Raw genomic sequence first — 22,042 nt, forward strand, 5'->3', positions numbered from 1 at the left:
TTACATCTGCCTAGTGTGTGTGGACTTTTTGAAAAATAAATAAATCTGCAAAGTGTTAAAGTCGGGACCGGGATGAGTTTCGGGGGTGTAGAAAGTCCCCCCTAAGGTACTAGTTACCGTATTTTTTGCTCTATAAGACTTACTTTTTCCCTCCTAAAAAGTAAGGGGAAATGTGTGTGTGTCTTATGGAGCGAATGCAGGCTGTGCAGCTATCACAGAAGCCAGAACAGCAAGAGGGATTGCTGCTTTCACTGCGCAGAGATCCCTCTTGCTGTCCTGGCTTCTGAGATTCAGAATATTTTTTTTCTTGTTTTCCTCCTCCAAAAACTAGGTGAGTCTTGTGGTCTGGTGCGTCTTATAGAGCGAAAAATACGGTACAAATTGTTTCTGAATGGCTGGTTATCTAGATGTTGACCCTGTGTGCAGTAGCTGGGAAAAAGGCAAATTCCATGCGAGGGATCATTAGGAAAGGAAGTGAAAATAAAACTGCTGGTGTCATAATGCCATTGTACAAATCTAGGGCGCAGCCTCATTTGGAATACTGTGTACAGTTCTGGTTGCCTCAACTGAAAAAGGATATCGCAGAGTTGGAAAAGTTTTCGGGAAAAGGCAGCCAAAACGATCAAGGGGCTGGAGCGACTCCCCTGTGAATAAAAGTTTGCAGTGTTGGGGGCTTTCTAGTTTAGAGAAAAGGTGAGGAAGAAGCGATGTTTATAAAATTCTGTATTGCAAGGAGAAAGCAGAGAGAAACTTTTCTCCCTCTCTCATAACACACACAAATGAAAAGTAACTTCTTCAGTTTTATTTTCCTTTCCTAATGATGGAATTTGCCTTTTTCACAGTCACCGCACACAGAGTTGGCAACTTCACTGAGCTCTCCGCTATGACCCCAAGGTCTCGTTCCCGGGCCACCACGTCCGGTTAAGACTCCATAGCAGTATATGTCAAATTAATATTATTGTATTTTTGCTCCAACAGGCATCACTTTGCCCTCGCTTCCGTTGAATTGCCTTTGCCATTTTGCTGCCTGTTGGCTCGGTTTGGAGAGGTCCTTTTGGAGCTCTTCGCAATCTCGTTCCGTTCCGATAATTTAGTGTCGTCAGCAAAGCTGGTCACCTCACACTGCTCCACTCCAAATCATCTATGAACAAGTTTCAAAGCACAGGCCCCAGTACTGGTTCATGGGGGAGGCTCAACACCCTAACCCTAACTCCCGCCACATGGGAGGGATATACAGGTGAAACTCAGAAAATTAGAATATTGTGGAAAAGTTCATTTATTTCAGTAATTCAACTTAAAAGGTGAAACTAATATATGAGACAGACTTGTGACATGCAAAGTGAGATATGTCAAGCCTTTATTTGTTATAATTGTGATGATCATGGTGTACAGCTGATGAAAACCCCAAATTAACAATCTCATAAAATTAGAATATTAAATGAAATCAGCAAAACAAGGACTGCAAATAGAGCAATACTGGACCTCTGAGAAGTAGAAGCATGCATATGTACTCAGTGCTTGGTTTGGGCCCCTTTTGCATCAATTACTGCCTCAATGCGGCGTGGCATGGATGCTATCAGCCTGTGGCACTGCTGAGGTGTTATGGGAGACCAGGAAGCTTCAATAGCAGCCTTCAGCTCTTCTACATTGCTCGGCCTCATGTCTCTCATCTTTCTCTATGGGGTTCAGGTCAGGCGAGTTTGCTGGCCAATCAAGCACAGTAATCCCATGGGCACTGAACCAGGTTTTGGTACTTTTGGCAGTGTGGGCAGGTGCCAAGACCTGCTGGAAAATGAAGTCAGTATCCCCATAAAGCTCGTCTGCGGAAGGAAGCATGAAGTGCTCCAAAATCTCCTGGTAGACGGCTGCGTTGACCCTGGACTCAATGAAGCACAGTGGACCAACACCAGCTGATGACATGGCTCCCCAAATCAACACAGACTGCGGAAACTTCACACTGGACTTCAAGCATCTGGCATTGTGTGCCTCCCCATTCTTCCTCCAGACTCTTGGTTTCCAAATGAGATGCAAAAGCTGCTCTCATCAGAAAAGAGATTTGGGGAGCCGAAATAAATGAATTTTTCCATTATACTCTAATTTTTCGAGTTTCACCCAGTGGCGTAGCGTGGGTTGTCAGCACCCGGGGCAAGGCAAGTAATTTACGCCCCCTAACCCGTGGATTTGCGCCCCCTAACCCGTGGATTTGCGCCCCCTAACCCGTGGATTTGCCCTAACCCCAGATGTTGCGCCCGGTGCGGTCTGCCCCCCCACGCTACGCCACTGGTTTCACCTGTATATAAAATTATTATCATCAGGAAGAACTTTCTAACGGTAAGAGCTGTTTGACAGCGGAATAGATTACCTTGTGGACCCTCCTTACTTGGAGGTTTCTAAGCAGAGGTTGGGCGATTTAGAGATGATTTAGCTGAAATTCCTGCATTGCAGGGGGTTGGACTAGATGATCCCACAGGCCCCTTCCAACTCCACAATTACATGAGCCAATTGGGCTCAATAATAATACAATATTTTTTTTATTTATATCCCACCCATCTTGTTGGGTTTCCCCAGCCACTCTGGGCAGCTTACAACCTATATAAAAACACAACAAAGCATCAAACATTGAAATAACAAAATATCCTATACGAGCAACAAACCAACCAACAAATCAATAGAAACCAACAACAACAACAATATTAACAATAATAAACAGTTTGCAGCCATACCCAAATTAAAATAACCGCCAACGCCAACTAAACATTTAACCAACACCAACCTGACGAAAGCAAAACAGAGGAACCAAAATCAGAACCATTTAAAATATTTTCGAAAGTAAGGTGGAGGATTTCTAGACCTGAATAACGAGTGACCTGACTTCTAGCTTTGTTGATGTTGCGTCCTGATGGCACATGCTTTGGCGATCCTCTGATACAGTGGTACCTCGGGTTACAGACGTTGCTAACCCAGAAATAGTACCTCGGGTTAAGAACTGTGCTTCAGGATGAGAACAGAAATCGGGCTCCGGCGGCGCGGCAGCAGCAGCAGGCCCCATTAGCTAAAGTGGTGCTTCAGGTTAAGAACAGTTTCAGGTTAAGAACGGACCTCTGGAACGAATTAAGTACTTAACCCGAGGTACCACTGTACAACAATGTTTGCCTCTTGCACCAGGTCCTGGGCACAACTCAGGATCAAGTCCAGGGTCGCCTCTTGCCCTCTCATTGGTTCCAGCACCAACTGTTCTAGTGCACAGTCATTTTAGGGTGTCTAGAAATTGCACCAATTTGGTATGACTGGAACACAGATGTAGCCAGTCAAAATCATCTTGTTAATTCAATGTTTCTCCTTTTAGATGCTCCCTTGAGTTCATTCCTCGTCTCAAGGTCTCCATGAGCATCTTGATTGGGGGAAGATAGCATGTCCCCAGTACAAGTGGACACCTGGGTTAAGAACTTAATTCGTTCCGAAGGTCCGTTCTTAACCTGAAACTGTTCTTAACCTGAAGCACCACTTTAGCTAATGGGGCTTCCAGCTGCCACTGCGCTGCCGGAGCACAATTTCTGTTCTCATCCTGAAGCAAAGTTCTTAACCCGAGGTACTATTTCTGGGTTAGCGGAGTCTGTAACCTGAAGCGTCTGTAACCCAATGTACCCCTGTACTAAGCTGCTCTTGGGCCCTTGAATCACCCCCCCGCAATGATTCTGCAGAGACCAGGGCCGGATTTAAGTTTGATGAGGCCCTAAGCTACTGAAGGCTATAAGGCCCTTTCTATGTCCAGCTGTCCTTTGTCAACAACAAATTGTCACTGTTTTTTTGTGTTGAATATATGCTATATGGTAATTTATGGACCTAATGGGTATCTAAAGCCATTTGCACATCACAAAAGATGAAATATAATTAAGAAGAAGCATATCAATAGTGAAATACAATAAAGAAGTATATTAATAGTGAAATAATTATTAAGCTCTAACTTAAAATGATTTATTATGCATAACAAACTTAATAATGCAAACACATTGGCATTTGGCAATAACAAAAGTTCCTTTAGAAACACAGTTTACAAGGACTCATAATCTAGTCTCTAGAAACTTGCTATAACATGAAATAATAATAATAGGTGTAAATATTTGATGCAAACTACTAATAATGATAAATAGCTTTATTAATACGAAAGTAAGTGTTATAACCTGTACAATGCAATTGTAGTTAATACAATGCATTTTTTAGTGTAATATCAGTATCACCATAGTAGTCCACACTGTTCATTGGAATAGCAGACCTTTGTACCCTGTACTAAGTGTGAGTGTAAAGGTAAAGGGACCCCTGACTGTTAGGTCCAGTCACGGACTCTGGGGTTGCTGCGCTCATCTCACTTTACTGGCCGAGGGAGCCGGCGTAAAGCTTCCGGGTCATGTGGCCAGCATGACTAAGCTGCAACTGGCGAACCAGAACAGCGCACGGAAATGTTGTTTACCTTCCTGCCAGAGCGGTACCTATTTATCTACTTGCACTTTGACGTGCTTTCGAACTGCTAGGTTGGCAGGAGCAGGGAGCAGGGAGCAGGGAGCTCACCCCGTCACAGGGATTCGAACCGCCGACCTTCCGATCAGCAAGCCCTAGGCTCTGTGGTTTAACCCACAACGCCACCAGCGTCCTTTTAAGTGTTAGTGTAAAAGACGGTATTTCTTTCTTTCAGTATAAATTGGGGAGGGGGAGAGAGTGGGGCCCTAAGCTGTAGCTTGTTTAGCTTATATGTAAATCCGGCACTGGCAGAGACATGTGCCCCTTTGCGGATCTCTCGCTTGCTGGACTGAGCCCTGCCTTTGACATACATGATGACACATCTCTGCCAGCTCACTGTTGAGTTCTGCAGGACAAGGCTGTCGTTCTAAAGCAATGCAAGGTGGGGTTCGCTCGCTGTGGGAGACTTGACGGCCTAAGCTCTCCCATTGATCATGGAAGGTAAACACTGCTCTGGGTGCGCCCCTAGACAGATACACCTGTGTGGATCCACTTCCTTTTGCGCTGGGTGGGATCAGCTAACCGCTTGCTGAACCTGTTTCGTAGGCAAGTCTCCTTCATGCAGCTTTACCCTGGAATGCAAAAGACAACAACGGCGGCACAGATGGTGCAGAGATCTTCTGTTGCAAGTGGTTCTTGTTATAGATCAACTGTCCGGGACATCTAGGCTTTCAGAGTGGGGGCATTTTGGCAGGTGCAAATTCTATCAAGTCTGCTTCACACAGAGCCATCGGACGGCTGGTCCACCTAGTTCAGTGTTGCATACAGTGGTACCTCGGGTTAAGAACTTAATTTGTTCTGGAGGTCCATTCTTAACCTGAAATTGTTCTTAACCTGAAGCACCACGTTAGCTAATGGGGTCTCCTGCTGCTACTGTGCCACCAGAGCATGACTTCTCATCCTGAAGCAAAGTTCTTAACCCGAGGTACTATTTCTGGGTTAGCGGAGTCTGTAACCTGAAGCGTCTGTAACCTGAGGTACCACTGTACACTGGTTTGCAAACCGGAAGAAGCAAAGATCACCAGTGTCAAAGCAATGATTCTTCAACATCAACTTCGTTGGACTGGTCATGTTATGCGGATGCCTGATGATCGTCTTCCAAAGCAACAACTCTACTCTGAACTTAAGAATGGAAAGTGTAATGCTGGTGGTCAACAAAAGAGATTTAAAGATTCTCTCAAGGCAAATCTAAAAAAAATGTAGTATAAACACTGACACCTGGAAAACACTTGCCTGCGAACGCTCCAGTTGGAGAACAGCCTTGACCAAAGGTGTCCTGGGCTTTGAAGACACTCAAACTCAGGACGCAAGGGAGAGACGTGCCAAGAGGAAGGCACGCTTGGCAAATCCACACCGGGATCAACTCCCACCCAGAAACCAACGTCCCCGCTGTGGAAAGACGTGTGGATTCAGAATTAGCCTCCACAGTCACTTACGGACTCACTGTTCAAGCCGTGTTTATGGAAGACAATCTTACTTGGCTGCAAGGGATCACCAAAGAAGACGACGACACTGGTTTGCAGCAATGGGTATTTTAAGTCAGTGGTTCTCAAAGGAGAGAATGGCAACTGCAGCAAGAAGATTCAAGGACAAAGAAACATTTCAGTGTCGTATAACATCAAAATAATTCATTCATATATATATATATACACCGTATATGCACAAACAGAAGCAGTATCCATGTCTCTCCTCAAGAACATTGACTATTTCCCCCCTAAGCCTCAGTTTTCCCTCTCTATAAAATGGGAAGGGGAAATCCACCTTCTGTGATTGTTGAGAAGATGAAATACAGGGACGATGGGAAGACGCTGCCAATTTTCTTTGTCTTTTTCTAAACCTCAAACCATCTTGTGCCACAGCTGGAGTCGCCTGCTGTGCATGCGCAGAGTGCTTTTACCTCCCTGCAAGTTTAGTCAGCCCTTCGTCTCCAGGGCATGCCGTGTATATCTAGAGTTGGGGAGGAGGGCGCCCCAATATTTGATTTTGGAAAAAGAGAGGCACTGTGGTGTGGTGCTTAGTGTGTCGGACCTGGACCTGAGTTCAAATCCCCCCCCCACTGGACCATAATAAAGATCGCTAACTGTGGCCTTGGGGACTACTAGTTACCGCCTCTCAGCCTGACCTCCCTCACAGGAAGATAAAACACAGGGGGAAGGAGACCCGTCATGCGCGCCACCTTGCGCTCCTTGGAGACAAAAGTCAAATATATAACAAACAGGATAGAAATAGACGGGTGGAGGTGAGGCACGTTGCTGGGCGGGTCTCCTCGGCTGCAGAAGGCCGTTTTGCATCGCTTTCCGCCTTCCCTCCGGGAGTTTCTGTGGCCGCCGGCCCGCCTCTCCCCTCCCTCCAGCTTCCAAGGTAGGACAGCCTTGCGCAAGCCGCCCGCCGGCACTTTGCAAAACTTCCCCTCCGCCGCCGCCCGGTTTTCTGCCCTGCAGCTCCTGCCATTGTCCCGATGGCTTCGGAGGAGCAGCAGCTACAGAGGAAGCGAGCCCCGAAGCAGCCGCCTCCGGGGGTCTCCGTCGCCCCCGACCCCGCGCTGAACCCCTTCGAGAGAAACCTGCTGCGGAACCCCAACCCCGAAGGTACCACGCGGCTCCCCCTGGCGCACGCCTCTCCTTCAGCCCCTGCGAAGGGACCTGGGGGGTGGCGATGGAGGGAGGGGTGCCTGCTTTGCAAAAGAGGGGAGTTGACCACTTCCATCCCCCAACGGCCTTTCTAAGGGTCAACATTGCAAGAAGTGGTCCCCCACCCCCGGAGCAAAGCGTTTTTGGCAAGACCCCTTTGGCACTGCTTAGCGGCGATTGCTGCCTCGAACGGGGTTCGGCTGGATGACCTTTGGGGATCCCGTACAACTCTATAAGCCTGTGGTTCTAGGAATCAATGAAATATCAAGGATATCTCCCAAGCCTCTACATCAGGGGTCCCCAAACTAAGGCCTGGGGGCTGGATAAGGCCCGAGGGACTCGTTTATCCGGCCTGTGACGCTACCTGCTGCCGGCGCCCCCTCTTACCGGTGCTGCGCTGCACGGCTGCCCACTTAGCTTGTGCGGAAGCAGGATTAAGATGTGGAGATCTGCTCCAGAGATCCAGACCCTGGGGAGCCCCAAGAAATTTATAAATACAATTTGGACTATAATTTGATCTTTTTTATTTTCGTTTTTTGGTTTTTTAATTGAGGTATTATGATTGGAAAATCAATAAAAATGATTTAAAAAAAACCAGAAATAGCTTGTGCACATGCGCAATAGTTATTTGCACATGCGCAAGCGTTATTTGTGGTGCACATCTGGGTCAGAGGAGGCCCATGCACATTTTATGTTGTTTAGTCGTTTAGTCGTGTCCGCCTCTTCGTGACCCCATGGACCAGAGCACGCCAGGCCCTCCTATCTTCCACTGCCTCCCGCAGTTGGGTCAAACTCATGCTGGTAGCTTCGAGAACACTGTCCCACCATCTCATCCTCTGTCGTCCCCTTCTCCTTGTGCCCTCCATCTTTCCCAACATCAGGGTCTTTTCCAGGGAGTCTTCTCTTCTCAGGAGGTGGCCAAAGTCTTGGAGCCTCAGCTTCAGGATCTGTCCTTCCAGTGAGCACTCAGGGCTGATTTCCTTCAGAATGGATTGGTTTGATCTTCTTGCAGTCCATGGGACTCTCAAGAGTCTCCTCCAGCACCAGAATTCAAAAGCATCCATTCTTCGGCAATCAGCCTTCTTTATGGTTCAGCTCTCTTCTTTATGGTCCCGTGCACATGCGCACAAGCTATTTCCAGTGCTCCTCTGACCCGGAATTGCGCTGGAAATAGCGTGTGCACACACGTATGGGCACTTGCTCCCCTGCCTGCCATGCGATCGGACACTGGCCCAAGGCGTTGTAAGTTTGCTGACCCCTCCTCTACATGTTACTGAAGCTATATTCCAGCCTTTGTCCACCCGGCGTTCTCCTGATGTTGTTGAACTACAACTCCCATCAGCCTCAGGTTGGGGTGCTGATGGGAGTTGTGGTCTGGCAACACCTGGAAGAAGACAGGTGGGCAAAGGCTGCTCTGTTCCACTTCTCTTTCCTTTGCAATAGCATCCCTTGCTGTGCCTGAAGAGCCAAGCCAGCAGTTGCCTCTTAATCTTAAACTGACAGACTTGGAGAAACTAGCAAACAAAACAAACAAACACCTTAAGAGCTCTGCAGAGGAGATGCAGCCAGACCGCGCTCTGTGTGGTGTCTTTCTGGCGCACCTCTGTGTTTACACGGAGTGTGTTCTGGAGCCAAGATGCATCCCCTCGTAGATTTAGCTTCCCGAGACCCCGAGAAGAGAACTGAACTCTGAAGAATGACAATGCTGACACGAAGGAGCGAGAGGAATTCTAATAAGGCATTCCTCCACCAGACGGTGCTTTATCAGAGACTAGAAAGCAGGCACACGTTTGCCCATTAAAAGATACCTCTAACTGAAGTGGATTTTCTCCCAGCAAGGAATCACTGTTCAATGGCTATTTGCTAGACTTGCCCTTGCAGGAGTCTGAGATAGGAAGACGGCTTGACTTGCCAGCCAGCCAGCTCCTCACTCAGAGTTACAGCATTGAGCAGCTTGCTTATCGGGTGACAGGCATGTACAGTTTTGCATTGATTCAATTTTGCTACTAGGAGTTAGTATCCGAGCCAGCTTGTTTTCCTCCTCTCTCCCCTCCCCTTTTCCTCTTGTACCATGTCTCTCATTTGCAAGCCTTGTGATTTTGTAAGTTGCTTTGTGAGCCGTTATATTATTATTTTTACTGTGACATATGGGTGAAAATCTTTAGACGGTTCAAAACATATCTGGATGTGGAGGCCGAGGGAAAAATAACAGGGATATGGAATGCAGGATTTAGGAGGGACGTTTGCAGGAATTAGGTGTGCTTGTCGCACTGAAGGTTGGGTAAATATTGCAAGAGCTGAGTGATGAGCCTTGAGAAGACTTGGCATTCTGCTGGGGTTGCGAGTCTATAATAACTTCCATATTTGAGTTAGAGCATCTGCCGGAACATAGAGGTGGCTCATCTCTTGCAGACAGAGAAGTCTCCACCTTCAGCCACCTTAAAGGTAAAGGGACCCCTGACCATTAGGTCCAGTCGTGGCCGTCTCTGGGGTTGCGGCGCTCATCTTGCTTTATTGGCCGAGGGAGCCGGCATACAGTTTCCGGTTCATGTGGCCAGCATGACTAAGCCGCTTCTGGCGAACCAGAGCAGGGCATGGAAACACCGTTTACCTTCCCACCAGAGCGGTACCTATTTATCTACTTGCACTTTGACGTGCTTTCAAACTGCTAGGTTACATTACCAAATGCTAGCCACATTACCAAGGCCACAAATACTTGAGCTTGTTCTAAGAGTCTTAGCTGAGTTTAGGACAGCTGCCTGCCCCTTACAGGCTTACCTGCAAGTAGCTCAGCCGATACCATTGGCAGCAACTGCTGTGATGTCACAGAACACTCTGGAATATTCTCTTCCTTCTACTCTCTTCTTTTCATCCTTCTCCGGATCAGCACACCCCGCCCCGCCCCACTGCACACATATGAAGGAAGGGTACACACACACATACCCCAATTTACATTTCCAAGGGCTCATGGTAAAAGTCGGATCTGGCAGAATCAATCTGAGACTGAAGTAATAATAATAATTTATTATATATACCCCACCCATCTGGCTGGGTTTCCCCAGCCACTCTGGGTGGTTTCCAGCAAAATATTAAAATGCAATAATTCACCAAATATTAAAAGCTTCCCTAAACAGGGCTGCCTTCAGATGTCTTCTAAAAGTCTGGTAGTTGTTTTTCTCTTTGACATCTGATGGGAGGATGTTCCACAGGGCGGGCACCACCACCGAGAAGGCCCTCTGCCTGGTTCCCTGTAGCTTTGCTTCTCGCAGGGAGGGAACCACCAGAAGGCCCTCAGCGCTGGACCTCAGTGTCCAGGCAGAACGATGGGGGTGGAGATGCTCTTTTGGGTATACTGGGCCTTTGAGGCCGTTTAGGGCTTTAAAGGTCAGCACCAACACTTTGAATTGTGCTCAGAAACGTACAGGGAGCCAATGTAGGTCTTTCAAGACCGGTGTTATGTGGTCTTGGCGGCCACTCCCAGTCACCAGTCTAGCTGCCGCATTCTGAATTAGTTGCAGTTTCCGGGTCACCTTCAAAGGTAGCCCCACATAGAGCTCATTGCAGTAGTCCAAGCAGGAGATAACCAGAGCATGCACCACTCTGGTGAGACAGTCTGCGGGCAGGGAGGGTCTCATCCTGTGTACCAGATGGAGCTGATAAACAGCTGTCCTGGACACAGAATTGACCTGCGCCTCCATGGACAGCTGTGAGTCCAAAATGACTCCCAGGCTGCGCACCTGGTACCCAGTTGCCCCATTCAGGACCAGGGAGCACATAGATCTGAAAGAGGAAGGAAATACTTTCACTCTTCCAACATTCTCCTTTAGCGAAAGGTCCTTTTCAAGAGAGGAACAGAGGGCTGCCCTAACCACCTGCTGGCCCAAGGGGCTGTGGGGCAGGTGGGTGAGCTCAGAGGCTTGTTATCGCCACGTTGGCAACCTCTATCCCAGCTGCTTAAATGCCTCATCTTGACCGTTCGCCTCTGAGAAGTTGGAATGTGCGTAGTCATTCTGTTACATCCCAGCCAGGAAGGTTGGTGACCAACTGGCAGATCTGCACAGTATTTATGAATGGGTTGATTTTCTCTCTGGGGCCGCCTCTAGAATCCTTCCAGCCAACGGACCGCAAGCATGCAAATGAACGTGGTGGGGAAGAGCAAGGAGGTCGCTTGCGAGATCCGACAGTGTCGGCTTTTAATGAAAGGTCCTTTGCTTGTTTCCCTTCCAGAAAATAGCAAACGGCTTTTTCTGATGTTGAGCCAAGAAGAGTTTTTACTGTTCTGGCTAGTCAGGGTTCAAGGCCGCTGCAAGGCAGGGCGGATGCCTAAACATGTTAAAACTTGCTTGTGCAGGAGATTAACTCCCAGAGCTCTGAAACAGGTTGTCTTTGGCCTTGCTGGTGCTGCTTGCCTGGGGGTGCGGGAAGATCTCCACAATTACCATAATTAATTGGCAGTCATAATCCTTGCGCGCTTGCAAGGAGGCCTTGTAGCTTCCAGGCCTCCTCTCGTCACTCCCAATTAACACAGCCCTTTCTTAAGAACGCAGTAAGTGTCTGCTGGATAAAGCCCAAAGGGGCCCATGTAGTCCAGCATCCTGATTTTATGGGGCAAACGAGATACCTATAAAGAACTGTTTAGTTAGAAGGGAACCGCCCATCCCCTTGCAATGCAGGAATCGCCTATGTATGTGAGAGAGGTTGAGGGCAGGCAGTGGCGTAGTGAGGATTGCTGGCTCCCGGGGCAAGGAAAGTATTCTGCCCTCTAACCGGCACCTCCATACGGCGCTGCAGCTGCTGCCAGACAGAGCTGCAGATCAGCTGCAAGACATGGATGGGGATCTCCTGTTAAGGTGGCAGCTGCAGAGGTGCACCCGTAATTTTTTTTTGCAGTTGCCCTGGGGTCCACACCCCCATGCTATGCCACTGGCTGGGCTTGGTGCTAAAAGCAATCCTTACGGGGTTCTCACTGCGGGATGACATTCACCCAGTGCTATACCAGCTGCACTGGCTCCCGGTGGAGTACAGGATCAGGTTTAAGGTGCTGGTTTTAACCTTTAAAGCCCTATATGGCCTAGGACCCTCGTACCTACGGGGCCACCTCTCCTGGTATGTCCCACAGAGGACCTTACGGTCTTAAAGATCTTGGGCCACAGGGAGGTTAGGCTGGCCTCGACCAGAGTCAGGGCCTTTTCAGTACTGGCCCCGATCTGGTGGAACACTCTGTCACAAGAGACTAGGGCCCTGCGGGACTTGACATCTTTCCTCAGGGCCTGCAAGACAGAGCTGTTCCACCAGGCCTTTGGCCAAGGCACAGTCTGACCTCCTCCTTTGGTAATCCTCACAGAACTCTAGCCCAATGGTTGCCATCAATTTGATTTGAACTGATTTTATAATGAATTGATTGTAGAATGCTGTATTATTTTGCTGTTGTTAGCCGCTCTGAGCCCGGCTTCGGCTGGGGAGGGTGGGATATAAATAAAATTTTATTATTATTATTATTATTAATTATCAAGGTTCAATGCATTTTCCTCTTCCCCCGTTTATTTTACAGGTGTGAATATTTCTGAGCCAGCGCCCCCCCTGACGCTTCCTAGGGCATCTTGGAATCCCCTGGACCCCAAAGGTGACGTAATGCGCGACAGCGTGAGGCAATTGGGGTTGTGGCAACCGGATGTGGGCCTCTCCTTGCAAGCCCAGAGCTGGCTGGCATGTGCAGCTTGTTAATTTCCTCCTGAGCGGAAGTTATTGATAGAAGCCGAAAACTCGCTCCTTTGGAATAAAAACACACAGCGAGTGTAAAAATCAGTTTATTGATAAATAAAACTCAAACCAGGAACCACAAAATCATATTCTAGGAAGCTTTGGAACAGCAATACTCTGACCCAGGTCACTGATGGTCATAATCCTTTAAGTGTGACAACAACATAGCAGGACCTGTCAGGGATCTGTCAAAGGGGACAGATTACGGTTTCACAATGGGAGGAAGAGCATAAATCGAGCCATCCATAGAGAGATGTTTGAACAAGCGATCGGATGACTCAAGCCCGGCTAAACGGATCTGAATGTCAAAGGGAAATGGAAATGAGTGGCCCAAGGTGGGAGACTAAGACTTGCAATTCACAAGATGACTTGATGGACAGGTGTCAAGTCACAGGTTCAGATTTCCGACTGATACCTGTGATGTTTCTGTGTTGCACATCAATGTGGCGTTTCCAAGGAGGTGTTTCTGTGATGGGGGAAATGGAACTTTTAAAAGATGCCGTAAAGCAGGGGTCAGCAAACTTTTTCAGCAGGGGGCAGGCCCACTGTCCCTCAGACCTTGTGGGGGGCCAGACTATATTTTTTTGGCCTGTGGATGGTCTGGGAATCACCGTGTTTTTACATGAGTAGAATGTATCCTTTTATTTAAAATGCATCTCTGGGTTATTTGTGGGGCATAGGAATTCGTTCTTTTTTTTCTTTTCAAAATATAGTCCGGCCCCCCACAAGGTCTGAGGGACGGTGGACCGGCCCACAGCTGAAAACGGTTGCTGACCCCTATATTAGTATATAAATCCCCTGAACAACTTGGGATCAGTTTACCTCTGAGATGGCCTGACCCCACACGCGCCTACTTGACCGCTTCATTCGGCAGAACTGGCCCTGTTGCAGCTGCCTCAAAATCGGAATTCCGCATTTGTAATAACTTGATCTTCGGAACTCCCTGCCCCTTGACACCAGGGGGTTGCCTTCACTGTACCTTTTTCTGTACATGTTAAAAACATTCTTGTTCAGACAAGCCTTCCAATATATTTAGAAAGCTGATGCGAGTTTTGTTTTTATTGCTGTTTTGCCTTTTGAATGTTTTAAATAGATCTTTTTGCTGTAAATTTTATAGTTTTATAAGCCACTTTGAGGCTTTCTTTTGCAACCAAGCAGTGTATAACTTTTTTGAAATAAATACATATACAGTGGTACCTCGGGTTAAGTGCTTAATTCGTTCCGGGGGTCCGTTCTTAACCTGAAACTGTTCTTAACCTGAAGCACCACTTTAGCTAATGGGGCCTCCTGCTACTGCTGCGCCGCCGGAGCCCAATTTCTGTTCTCATCCTGAAGCAAAGTTATTAACCTGAAGCACTCTTTCTGGGTTAGCAGAGTCTGTAACCTGAAGCGTATGTAACCTGAAGCGTATGTAACCTGAGGTACCAATGTATTTTTATTCGGAAGCTGCACAAGCTCAGGGACACTGGGCTCTTGTGTTTATTTTTTTTCGGGGTTACCCACATGTTCCATCTAGGGGGGGAAGCGTTCTGTGTATGCTCAGGGGCACCTGGCTCGAGATGCCAGAATGCAGGGTCACAGGAAAATGACAATCTGCTAAAACCATTTCCCCCTCCTCTTGGGGGTCCCCTTTCCATCTCTCCCCACAGGTATTTTCAAAGGCTGGCAAGTCAGCATTGAACCCTTGGAGGCAGACAAGGCAGAGATCACCCCAAAGTCCGTCTTGCCACGCTATAGGTGAGTGGGGGACGATGTCTCTGGCAGGGCCGGATTTAGGTTTGATGAGGCCCTCAGCTCCTGAAGGTAATGGGGCCCTTTACATGTTCAGCTGTCCTTTGTCAACAACAAATGGCCGCTGTTTTTTTGTGTTGAATATATGCTATATGATAATTGATGGACCTAATAGGTATCTCAAGCCATTTGCACATGTTGCCGTGCAACCAGTCCATGCAGAATGTTGGCACCCTATATATAAAAGGTAAAGTCCAGTCATGGCTGACTCTGGGGTTGCGGCGCTCATCTCGCTTTATTGGCTGAGGGAGCCGGTGTGCAGCTTCCGGGTCATATGGCCAGCATGACTAAACCACTTCTGGTGAACCAGAGCAGTGCACGGAAATGCCGTTTACCTTCCCGCCGGAGTGGTACCTATTTATCTACTTGCACTTTGACCTGCTTTCGAGCTGCTAGGTTGGCAGGAACTGGGACAGAGCAATGGGAGCTCACCCCATCGCAGGGATTCGAACCACCGACCTTCTGATTAGCAAGCCCTAGGCTCAGTGGTTTAACCCACAGCGCCACCCGCATCCCTACCCTATATATAGAAAGGAGCAAACCAGTGATATTTTAGGGAGCAGGCTAGCAGGTGGGGTCCATGACTTACATCACAGGAGCCTACACAACACAAAACACTGTTGCTGTATATAAGTTTTATTTTATTTGTTGTTTATCTTATATTTTGGAAATGTGCATCCAGGTTTTTTTGCTTTAATTTTTTTGGGCCCCCCAAGAGAGTGGGGCCCTAAGCTATAGCTTGTTTAGCTTATATGTACATCCGGCACTGGAGTCCCTGTGAGCTGGTCTTGTCTCTTTGAGTCTCATTGGAACAGCTCACCTGCTACCTTCTCTCCCTTTTGCCCTTTCTAGCTGGTGCGTTAAGCAGCAACACATAGACTTGGTGGCCGAAGGATTTTGGGAGGAGCTGCTGGATTCATACCAGCCAAACATCACCGTCATGGACTGGTAAGCGTGTGTGGCCCGGCGGTGGTTAGTTCCCCCTGCATTGCAGGGGGTTGGACTGGATGACCCTGGATGTCAGGAGCCCGTCCTACACTCGAGTAGGACCTGGCAGAGACACATGCCCAACTGGCATGTTCTCTCCCTCCTGGCCGATCATTCAGGAGCTTCAAAAGCTTTCTTCTGCCCGAACACCACAGCGACCGATGCCAACAGACAACAGCACACATAGGGATCCGCAGAGTTTGCACAGCTTGCGAAACAGACCTCTGCAACTCAGCATTTTGGCTAATCTACTTTATTTACATATAAACACCCCCGGAGCACTGCAACACGGCTCCCTCTCTCTCTAGCATCAGACAGCAAAGAGAAAAAACAAAGGACAAGAGTCCCACTTCAGGGAACACAGGAACAGAAACATCCTGTCTCCATCACTGCCCACTCCGTGGAGTCAAAACATACACCGTCATGTGATAGACAACAATCCCATGACTGCAATCACGGAGCAGGAATTCTAACACCTTGGGGGTCCTTTGCAAGTCTACAGTTTTATGATTCTACGACCCTGGTTCTTTCCTGGCCTTGTTTGGCACAATGGGCAAGAAGCACACTGATAGCATCACTGGCTCTCTAAAAATAAGTGCTGGGGCTTGATGCTACTTAGAAAGTTATGCTGTTTGAACTGGAATCCTGTCCTACAACTCCAAAACAACTTGGGCTCTGCTTCGTAAAATAAGTGATTTGCACACGGGCCGTGCAGACGGTCTGTGGCAGAACCCTTCCCATCAGTCCCATATTTTAGGGAATTTTTAATGTCTGATGTTTTATTGTATTTTTAATATTTTGATGGTGATGATGGTGATCTTTTACCTCCCCTGTCCTGGTCTCTAACCTGATCCCTTACCCCTGGCTCTCTGTCAAAGATTCTCCCTGACTGATGAGTAGCCTATTTTTAGGGGCAAGATCCCCAAGGCTGGCAGTTCCACAGGAGTGAGGGAAATAAACTTTGTACATGCTCAGATGCATTCACCCCTTGCTTATAATATATTCCAGGCATGTCCAACAGGTAGATCGCGATCTACTGGTAGATCGCGGGGTGTTCCTGGTTGATCCTGGTTGATCTCCGGCCCCTCAGCAATTTCCTTACAGAAAAGCAGAACGGGAAAAAAACCCAAATCTCCACAACTTTGGCTTCCTAAAATCACTGCCAGTTTTTTTACATTGTGAGTAGATGGCAGTCTATTGGGAGTTGGACATCTCTGATATATTCTGATAGCAAAATTCCAGGCTAAGCCTTGGAGAGCCCTGGTTCAAATTGTTGTTGTTGTTGTTTAGTCGTTTAGTCATGTCCGATTCTTCGTGACCCCCTGGACCAGAGCACGCCAGGCACTCCTGTCTTCCACTGCCTCCCGCAGTTTGGTCAAACTCATGCTGGTAGCTTCGAGAACACTGTCCCACCATCTCGTCCTCTGGCGTCCCCTTCTCCTTGTGCCCTCCATCTTTCCCAGCATCAGGGTCTTTTCCAGGGAGTCTTCTCTTCTCATGAGGTGGCCAAAGTCTTGGAGCCTCAGCTTCAGGATCTGTCCTTCCAGTGAGCACTCAGGGCTGATTTCCTTCAGAATGGAGAGGTTTGATCTTCTTGCAGTCCATGGGACTCTCAAGAGTCTCCTCCAGTACCAGAATTCAAAAGCATCCATTCTTCAGCGATCAGCCTTCTTTATGGTCCAGCTCTCACTTCCATACATCACTACAATGTGGGTTTTTTTTTGGTGGGGGCGTGATGAATGGGAGGGGCACAACTTGCACAATTTCATTCAGCTTGCCTACAGCCACATATGTTTGAAATTGCAGAGGTTAAATGCATGTAAGATGCAATTGCACCGTCACTAAATACCGTATTTTTCGCTCTATAAGACGCACCAGACCACAAAATGCACCTAGTTTTTGGAGGAGGAAAACAAGAAAAAAAATATTCTGAATCTCAGAAGCCAGAACAGCAAGAGGGATTGCTGCGCAGCGAAAGCAGCAATCCCTCTTGCTGTTCTGGCTTCTGGGATAGCTGTGCAGCCTGCATTCGATCCATAAGATGCACACACATTTCCCCTTACTTTTTAGGAGGGAAAAAGTGAGCCTTATAGAGCAAAAAAACCGGTATATCTAGTAAATCAGGTGCAAAAGTGTGTTTACACATGCTTTATTTCGGACCACCAGAGGGCAGCAGTTCTGCAGTGATCAAGCCAGTTTTGCGGGGACAAAACCATCAGCCCTAACACGACTGCTTTCTCCCTACAGGTACGAAAACAGCAAACTGGCCGACTCTGTCTATGAACTCCACGTCCGGCTCCTGGGAGCAGACAGGGCCACGGTGATGGGTGAATTTCACCACGTGGCGCACGAAGGCGAGCAGGACGGGCAGGAAAACAAGAACTGGCATCACGTAAGAGCCGGGTTGGGTGAGAAATCAGGATTCGAACACAAGACAACTCTCCACTCCCACAGTTTCCAGCAGCTGGTGTTCAGGAGCATTGCTGCCTCTGACTGTGGAGGGCAGAGCACAGCCATTGATAACCTTGTCCTGCCACATGAGTTTTTCTAACCCTCCTTTAAAGCCATCACAATTGGGGGCCATGTGGCAGGGAGTTCCACAGTTTAACCATGTGCTGTTTAAAGAAGGACTTCATTTTCCCTTTCCTGAATCTTCCAGCATTCAGTTTCTTGGATGCCCAAAACTTCTAGCGTTATGAAAGAGGGGAAATCTTTTCCCTATCTGCTTATAATAATAATTATTATTATTTATACCTCGCCCATCTGGCTGGGCGGTTTCCAACAGAATATTAAGATACAATAGTCTATTAAACATTTAAAGCTTCCCTAAACAGGGCTGCCTTCAGATGTCTTCTAAAAGTCTGGTAGTTGTTCTTCTCTTTGACATCTGGTGGGAGGGCGTTCCACAGGGCGGGTGCCACCACCGAGAAGGCCCTCTGCCTGGTTCCCTGTAGCTTTGCTTCTCGCAATGAGGGAACCGCCAGAAGGCCCTCGGAGCTGGACCTCAGTGTCCGGGCAGAACGATGGGGGTGGAGATGCTCCTTCAGGTATACTGGGTCTTTGAGGCTGTTTAGGGCTTTAAAGGTCAGCACCAACACTTTGAATTGTGCTCGGAAACGTACTGGGAGCCAATGTAGGTCTTTTAGGACCGGTGTTATGTGGTCTCGGTGGCCGCTCCCAGTCACCAGTCTAGCTGCCACATTCTGGATTAATTGCAGTTTCTGGGTCACCTTCAAAGGTAGCCCCACGTAGAGCGCATTGCAATAGTCCAAGCGGGAGATAACCAGAGCATGCACCACTCTGGCCAGACAGTCCGCGGGCAGGGAGGGTCTCATCCTGCGTACCAGATGGAGCTGGTAAACAGCTGCCCTGGACACGGATTTGACCTGCACCTCCATGGACAGCCGTGAGTCCAAAATGACTCCCAGGCTGAGCACCTGGTCCTTCAGGGGCACAGTTGCCCCATTGAAGACCTGGGAGTCCTGCATGGCATGGGGCTGAACTCTTTCATCCAGCATCCTGTTCTCATGGTGGCCAACCAGATGCCTGTGGGAAACTTGCAAGCAGGATTCGAACACAAGACACACTCCACTCCCACAGTTTTCAGCAACTGGTGTTCAGGAGCATTGCTGCCTCTGACTGTGGAGGGCACAGCATAGCCATCAATAACCTTGTCCTCTCCCATGAATTTTTCTAATCCTCCTTTAAAGCCATCCCAGTTGGGGGCCATGTGGCAGGGAGTTCCACAGTTTAACCGCACGCTGTTTAAAGAAGGACTTCATTTTACGAGAGAGGGGAAATCTTTTCTCTATCTGCTTCCTTTGTGTTCTTCGTAATATAAAGCACCGTGTCTCCTCAGTTGGCTAGAGCGCTGTGCTGATAAGGCCAAGATTGCAGGTTCGATCCCCCCATGGGAAAGCTGCATATTCCTACATTGCAGGGGGTTGGACTGGATGACCTCAGGGTCCTTTCCAGCTCCGTAATTCTATGATTCCAAACTTTAAAATGGCAAACACTGTAACCCTTCTTCAGAGGGGAGTTCCTCAATCTTGTTTTGCAAACTCCTGGATGTTCACAAGTTCTTGTGGACCTCCACGAGGGAAGGAGAAAAGCTGTTTCCTACCCACTTCCCCCGCGACACATGCAATTTCATAAAGTTCCATCATGTCGCCACTTCCTCGCTTTTTCTCTAAACTAAAAAGCCCCAAACTCTGACTGATCTGGGTCTCACTGGGTTGACTGAGCCGCACTTCCTGCTGTCAAAAAAAAACAACCCTAAGGACTCAGTTTGCCTGTCCGAGAAATGGGTACATATGTGTGCATTAAGCTGGAGGAACTTTGGGGTCTCCACCCCTGTGGTTGTAGCCTTATGGACTGAGACCGTCCCCCCCTCCCCGATCTCTTTCAAGGTCTCCCACGTATTCCAGCGCTACGGAGCAGGACTGCGCTACGTCCACTTCCTCCACAAGGCCAAAGAGGTCGAGACGCCGGCTGGATTCCTCCGGACGAGAGTGACGGACAGCAGCGTCTCTGCCCAGCTGCGGGACTGATGGCGTTTGGGGGAGCAGTGGAGTGGTCAGGCATTGTGTGGGGCATCAAAGGGGTGGTGCAGGGGGTTCCCTGAGCTGCCCAGATCCTGTAGGAAGACCCCCCAACGAATGATATTTTCTTCCATATTGATTAAAAGCAGATGTGAAACTACAAACAGCATCTTTGTAGTATATAGAGGAAGACACTCTGCCCATGTTTAGAGGCACCGTTGGTCTTCCTGACGCCATTTTATTCCGGGTCAGGGATATGGCATGCTGGGAAAAGGTTTGGGGGCTAATCCCTGGTTCCTCGCTTTCTCAGATCAACCTTTCCCTGTAGACCTGACACCCCCCCCCCAGCTAAAGTGGGGGCTTCCTAGCAGGCGACGCCTACCCTTTGCACTCCTCATAACGCAGTCCTGCGCCGGCTTACTCGGAAGCAAGTCAGCGAGGCTTCTTCCCTACTAAATGCATTTAGTGCTGCAACCTCAATGCCCAGTTTCCCATCTGTGCCATGACAGTAAATGTAGATTTTCAATTTCGTTGTTCTGTGTGGGACAATGACAAATAAAGATTATCTTATAATCTCCTGACTCCGAATATATTGGAGCTGGCTGTGGTTCCGTAGCAGAGAGGGAAGAACAGAGAGGGCCTGGAAACCGAGAAGAGAATCACAGAATTGTAGGAATGGGACCCCCAAAGGACATCTAGTCCAACCCGCTCAATGCAGGAATCTCAGTTGAAGCATCCAAGGAAGGAGAGTCCACAACCCCCCAAGGGAGACTCTTCCACTGTCAAGGGAGTTGGGAATATTTAGCCTGGAGAAGGTATGACGGAACCACAGCCGGCTCCAATATATTCGGAGTCTGGAGTGCCGCTGTGCATCTTCTTGAAGCCAGAAACACAGAAATTTTCCGTATATCCCTGAAACAAGAGGTATTATCTTCTAGAATTAAACTAAATAACACAAATCAAAAAGTTTAAGGAAAAAAATTAGAAAAACCTAGAATTGAACAAAGCCTTAAAAATTAGAAAAACCTAGAATTGAACAAAGCCTTGATGGGATGCCGGCTACGAACCTCATTTCACTGGACGATTCAGTTTCCTCAGAAGGAAATAGAGGAATCATAAACCTTAAATGATTTTAAACAAACTCAAGAACAGGGCTGGAACGCTCACCTGAGTTTACAAAAAAGGTTTGAAAACCTCAGTGGCAAGTTTTAGACGTAGCCCTATTTAAAGAAAGCCAAACAGTAGTAATAAGGAGTTGAGGACTCGGCTGTAAAAACTCTAGTATTGCCTTTGCAAAAAGCTTTTAAAAAACTTACAAAGAAATACGAGATAAGCTGTTTTAGATTTTAAACAAACTCAAGAACAGGGCTGAAACGCTCCTTTGGTCTAGATGTAACTGCCGATGTTAAAGAAATTGAAAATCTACATTTACTGCCATGGCACAGATGGGAAACTGGGTGTTGAGGTTGCAGTGCTAAATGCATTTAGTAGGGAAGAGGTGATTGCATAGCCATCTTCCAATATACCTGAAGGACTCTCCCCTGGAAGACGATGCCTGCATTTATTTATTTTTTGCTGCTACGGAGGGCAGGACCCAGAACCACAGGTTTCAAGTACCAACGAAAGGAGATTCTGACCAAAAATTCGGTAAACCTCTCTGAAGGTAAAGGCCGTTCAGCAGCGGACAGTGGTGGGTTCTCCTTCCTTGGACCTTTTTAAGCAGAGCTTGGGTGGCCACCTGCCAGCGATCCTTTATCTCTGATTCCTGCATTGCAGGGGGTTGGTCTGGATGACCTTTGGGGGTCCCCCACACCTCGC

At 48.0% G+C, this 22,042-nt stretch overlaps 1 protein-coding gene across 1 annotated transcript; it reads left to right on the forward strand.

Moving 5' to 3' along the window:
* Positions 1-6,856: 6,856 nt before the first annotated feature.
* Positions 6,857-20,713, forward strand: NCCRP1 (NCCRP1, F-box associated domain containing). The gene is made up of 6 exons (XM_083628041.1): positions 6,857-7,103; positions 12,697-12,768; positions 14,555-14,642; positions 15,549-15,644; positions 17,931-18,075; positions 20,093-20,713. The coding sequence occupies exons 1-6, from the start codon at positions 6,974-6,976 to the stop codon at positions 20,231-20,233; spliced, it is 672 nt and encodes a 223-aa protein (XP_083484167.1). The 5' UTR covers positions 6,857-6,973; the 3' UTR covers positions 20,234-20,713.
* Positions 20,714-22,042: the final 1,329 nt, after the last annotated feature.

This window comes from Podarcis filfolensis (genome assembly GCF_964270895.1).
Source record: "Podarcis filfolensis genome assembly, chromosome: 8".
NCBI lineage: Eukaryota > Metazoa > Chordata > Lepidosauria > Squamata > Lacertidae > Podarcis > Podarcis filfolensis.